The sequence below is a fragment of the Gekko japonicus genome, unplaced genomic scaffold (assembly GCF_001447785.1).
Source record: "Gekko japonicus isolate JY-2015 unplaced genomic scaffold, Gekko_japonicus_V1.1 scaffold173, whole genome shotgun sequence".
Taxonomy (NCBI): domain Eukaryota; kingdom Metazoa; phylum Chordata; class Lepidosauria; order Squamata; family Gekkonidae; genus Gekko; species Gekko japonicus.
The window spans coordinates 136,720-141,748 of NW_015161407.1; the positions used below are offsets into that span (position 1 = coordinate 136,720).

The following is a 5,029-nucleotide window of genomic DNA, read 5'->3' on the forward strand; positions in this document are numbered from 1 at the left end:
CCCCTTCCCATTAGCAAGGAGTGCAGCATCTTGCTTCAGAAAGAGACATTATGTTCCCCCCCCACAGCAATAGGGTGAGAGAAGTATAAGATACTGATTGAATAGCTGTCACTGTTTTTCATGAAATTAAAAGATGCCTGCTCCTTGGGAGGAAAGCGATGGCGAACCTAAACAGCATGATAAAAAGTAGAGACATCACCCTGCCAACAAAAGTCCGCATGGTCAAAGCAATGGTATTCCCAGTAGTCATGTATGGCTGCGAGAGTTGGACTATAAGGAAGGCCAAGCGCCGAAGAATAGATTCTTTTGAACTATGGTGCTGGAGAAGACTCTTGAGAGTCCCTTGGACTGCAAAAAGATCAAATCAGTCAATCCTAAAAGAAATCAACCCTGACTATTCCCTGGAAGGCCAGATAATGAAACTGAAGCTCAAATACTTTGGCCACCAAATGAGAAGGGAGCACTCACTGGAGAAGACCCTGATGCTGGGAAAGATTGAAGGTCAAAGAAGACAGGGATGGCAAAGGATGAGATGGTTAGACAGTGTCATCGATGCAACGAACGTGAAATTGAGCCAACTTCAGAGGACGGCGGAAGACAGGAGGGCCTGGCGAGAGTTGGTCCATGGGGTCGCGAAGAGTCGGACTCGACTGTGCGACTGAACAACAACAAAAAATAGATGGAACACTGTCTGAGGTACTGATGCTCTGTATTCTTGATACTGGGGAGGGGGCAACAGTGGGGACTTCTGGAGTTCTGGCCCTGCTGGTGGACCTCCTGATGGTACCTGGGTTTTGGCCACTGTGTGACACAGAGTGTTGGACTGGATGGGTCATTGGCCTGATCCAGCATGTCTTCTCTTACGCTCTTTTGTCTTACTGCCATCAACTGCTTGAAAACATTTATTTGGTATTTTATTTATGCTGTTTATAGTCCACCTTTCTCACTGGGACTCAGGGGAGATTACATAGAGTAGGTCAATACAATTAGCAGGATAGGACATCCAATCAACAATGCAACAGGGGCTGTTTTAGTACATACCTGCAATAGGATTAGGATTGCAGAAATCCGGAACCAATTTGAAATCTGAAAATACAGCCAAAGCAAATCGTATTAACCTGATGCATTAACCAATGCAAAAATCACATAGTAGTAGGATCCTACCTAGAGCAATAGACAGTACGAAGTACACAGAGTAGTATAGGCTACAATCTCTTAAACCTTTACCCAAGTACCAATTTGTTACATTACAGCCCTATTATCTGTAGGGAAGCCAGCTATGCGGAGAAGAGTAGGACCCTTCCTGACCTCATCAAGTCGACCATTCCATAAGCGTCTCTGGTGGAAGAGAGTTCAGTTTTCCAACCGGAGTTTGTTGATGCGTGTGTGTGAGGAAAAGAGCAATTCACGATGCTAAAACGATTATAGACACCGCTGGTTTTCTTGTTGGGATACACCAAATGTACGGTACTGATTGCGCGATTCTATGCACCCGAGAACGGGGGGGGGGGGGGGGAGAGAGTTTCGGAAAGCGAACTGGCCGTGAAAGCAGGCGAGGAGCAGCCGCACTCAACTTTGGGGAGGCGGGGACGGCTGCAGCCCTAGCTCCCGCCTCCTCCTCCGCCTGGAGACAAATAGGAGGCCTTGGCGAGGAGCCCGGCCCTCCCTCGTTCAGCAGCGCCCGCGGGGCTTCCTGGCTTAGGCCTGGGCGCTGCCTTCGCTCTCTCCGCGGCCCGCCCTCCTTGCCTTGCCTTGCCAGTGCAGTGCGGCTCGCCATGGCCTTCGCCACCCGCCAATTCCTGCGCGCGATTTCCACCGCGGCCGCCAAAAAGCTGGTGGTGAAGCATGTGACGGTGATCGGGGGCGGCCTGATGGGCGCCGGGATTGCCCAGGTGAGCGGGCGAGGAGGGCTGCTGCCGCCGCCGGGCTTTGGCAGGGGAAGGAGTGACGGCTGCCCTTCAAGGCCCTTGGCCGGGGAGTCCTCCTTTGGAGGGATGGGCGGAATCGAGGCAAGGATGCCCACTCCCTCGACGCGGGAGACGGGGGGTACCTCTCTTTTTCGGGGAATTAGTTAATAAGTAACTATGCTGCTTGCCCGCCCCCGTCGCTGGTCCCAGAGACGGTCCTCTCTGGGCCCTTTCACTCCCCCCCAGCGCATGATTCGCGCGCAGTGGAGTCTCTGCCCTTGTGCAGAATCTTCTCGTCCTGCGGTCCTCTGTATTGTTGCCTGAAGAATCAAAGCACAGTATTCTTTGCCGTGTGCAAGTGTAGCTCTTTAAAACTGGATGGCGTGATCATATAAGGACAAGCGATTGCCCATAGGGAATACATGAGTGGACAGCGATTGCCCATAGGCAATACATGAATGCCAATAGAGAATGCATGGTTGCCCATAGGGAATAATGAAGAGTAGGCTTGCCAGAGGTCATTCCAGCTCCCCCAGCTCTCGTTAGGGGCTCTTTAAAAAGTTATGGATGCGGCTGCTGTCGGCGGCAGCTGCATCGGCCGCGGGGGGAGGGGGGACGTTCCCCCGCCTCCCTGAGCCCCGGGGTTGTGGCCTTGGACTCCTAGGGGCAAATTCCGCCGTGGCTCAGGGAGGTGGGGGAACGTTTTGGCCCCTTCCCCCCCCCCGCGTGCGCGAGGTCGTTGCAGCTGCTGCCGACAGCAGCAGTGGCCATAACTTTTTAAAGAGCCACTAACGAGAGCTGGGAGAACCAGAATGACCTCTCCTGTGTGGTGGAATCATATGGGAGAGGTGGAATTTGCCCCTAGGAGCCCAAGGCCACCACCCCAAGGCTCAGGGAGGTGGGGGGAACATTTCGGCCCCTCTCCCCAGCGCCCGCGGCTGTTGCAGCTGCCACCGACAGCGACGGTGGCCATAACTTTTTAAAGAGCCCCTAACGAGAGCTGGGGGAGCCAGAATGACCTCTTGCATATGATGGCAACGCCGCTTGGACATCACATGTGAGATGTGGAATTTGCTCCTACGAGTCCAAGGCCACCACCCTGGGGCTCAGGGAGGTGGGGAACGTTCCCCCCCCCCGCGGCCATAACTTTTTAAAGAGCCCCTAACGAGAGCTGGGAGAGCCAGAATGACCTCTCACGTGTGCCTAGGATTGTCCTTAGAATGGTTTGCCAGTGGTGCAAAAAAAAAAAAAATTCATTCTACTATGTGTGTTTGGTGTAGCTGATAATGCTCAGTAGAGCTGGTCCATCTCTTGCCCGCTTTTTCTGGAAACTGTACCTTTTTTTTAATATGCTCCCCCTATTTGGGCTTGCTGGGTGGGCCACCTCCTTAAGACCATTGCATAGGGCCCTGAGCTGTATCCCATTCATAGGGGAAGTATCTTTAGGAAAAGCACAGGGCATTTTTACTAGTGTGTCTGGACTGACGTTTGATGGTGGAAATGGGTCTCAGCAGGCCGTAGAGAACCCTGGTCTTAAGCTTGAGTAATTTTCCTGCACTCTTCCCTTGCCAAGAGAGGATACTAAGCTGTCTCCAGAGACCCTGTTTTGTCTGTTCAGGTACACGGGAGCTTCCTTGCTTCTGACTTTTTGCTTTAGAAGTTTCCTCTTGTCTCTCTGACTTGCTTAACATTTCTTCTTGGTACAAGCTTTGTTGATGTACCTGTGTTCAAGTTAAACAACTCTTTGCAAGTAAGCCTGGAAATCTGCACACACACCTTGTGCTAACAGGTCAGAGCAATGTGTGGTAACAATTTACCTAAATTGCCCAAGCAAAATGATATAAATTAGTGTCTTTGCACTTTGAAACACTTTTATCCTGCCCTGGTGCTTTGGGGGATTTTTTTCCAAGGTAGTTAATGAAAAACTAGGTTTTTTTAATCTACACTGTTGCTTTGCAAGCTTATTTGCAGGAATTCCAATCCATGCTGGTGGAGGTAAAAACAAGATAGGAGGTTAACTGAAATAGAATTGGAGAATTGGGTTTTCTGAACGGCCTCTGTGTCAAGTAGAACTGGAAAAATGCTTTTTGTATGTGTGTGTGTGTGCTCTTTCAGATACCAGCTGTCATTCAAAATATGTGCCTGTTATGTAGTGGGTGGTCGCCCGAACAAACGATAGACTACGTGGTGGTGCATCGCACGCTTTATTCAGTACACAACAAGAAGGGCCCACAAACGGCCGGCAGGCCAACTATATACAAACCTGGGGACACCCCCCTGGTCACCATTGGTGGGTTTGAATCTCCCGCCATGGTTCCCATTGGTTCCCCAGTGTAGGGCTAGGATCCTAGTCCCCATTGTTGTCCAGGACTGAAGCTCAGGTGTGTGTGCTGACCTCAGGTGGCGGTCAGTGGACACAACATCCCTCCCCCCATAGTCCGAACCCTCCCCTATGAAACATAGTCTTTAAGGTACGCTGGGGGCCGTCGCACCCTCGCGGATCGTCTGGGGGCCGGAGCTGGGGCCTCCGGGGTTCGGACCTCCGGGGCAGAAGTCTGAGGTGGTGCTGGGACCTCTGCGGCTACTGATTCGGGCTCTGGGGACCCCGCATCCGCTGCCGGGGGCTGGTTATCCTGGTGTGAGTCCTCTGGTGCGGGCAGGGTTTGTTCTGGGCCCTCGTCAGGACCCCCTTCTAGCTCTGCCCGCTGCTCCGGTACCTCTGCTGGCATGTGATCAGGCAGCATTCGCCGCCGGAGCTGGTCGATGTGCCGCCTGAGGCCCTGGCCGCACTCTGTGGACACCTCGTACATGACGGTGCCCGTTGGTCTGATGATGCGGCCCGCGAGCCACTTTGGGCCCCTGCCAAAGTTCTGGGCAAAGACGGGTTCCCCAGGGAAGAACCCAGCATTCGCCGCCGGAGCTGGTCGATGTGCCGCCTGAGGACCTGGCCGCACTCTGTGGACACCTCGTACATGACGGTGCCCGTTGGTCTGATGATGCGGCCCGCGAGCCACTTACTGTGCTAGGAGGAACTTGGCGATGCGGAATTCCCAATCCCCTTCCGATAGGCGGCTGAGGGCCTCCTTCGCGGTCCGGACCATGCGCTCCGCTTGGCCGTTGGT

The 5,029-nt window shown here is 53.2% G+C and overlaps 1 protein-coding gene across 1 annotated transcript in view; it reads left to right on the top strand.

The window, feature by feature from the left end:
• The first annotated feature begins 1,694 nt into the window (after positions 1-1,694).
• The window catches only part of HADH (hydroxyacyl-CoA dehydrogenase), a 39,000-nt gene continuing 35,665 nt past the window's right edge, over positions 1,695-5,029 (top strand). The window contains exon 1 of the mRNA XM_015426338.1: positions 1,695-1,892. Coding sequence (XP_015281824.1) covers positions 1,776-1,892 — 117 coding nt within the window. The 5' untranslated portion in view covers positions 1,695-1,775. The remainder of the gene's footprint in view (positions 1,893-5,029) is intronic.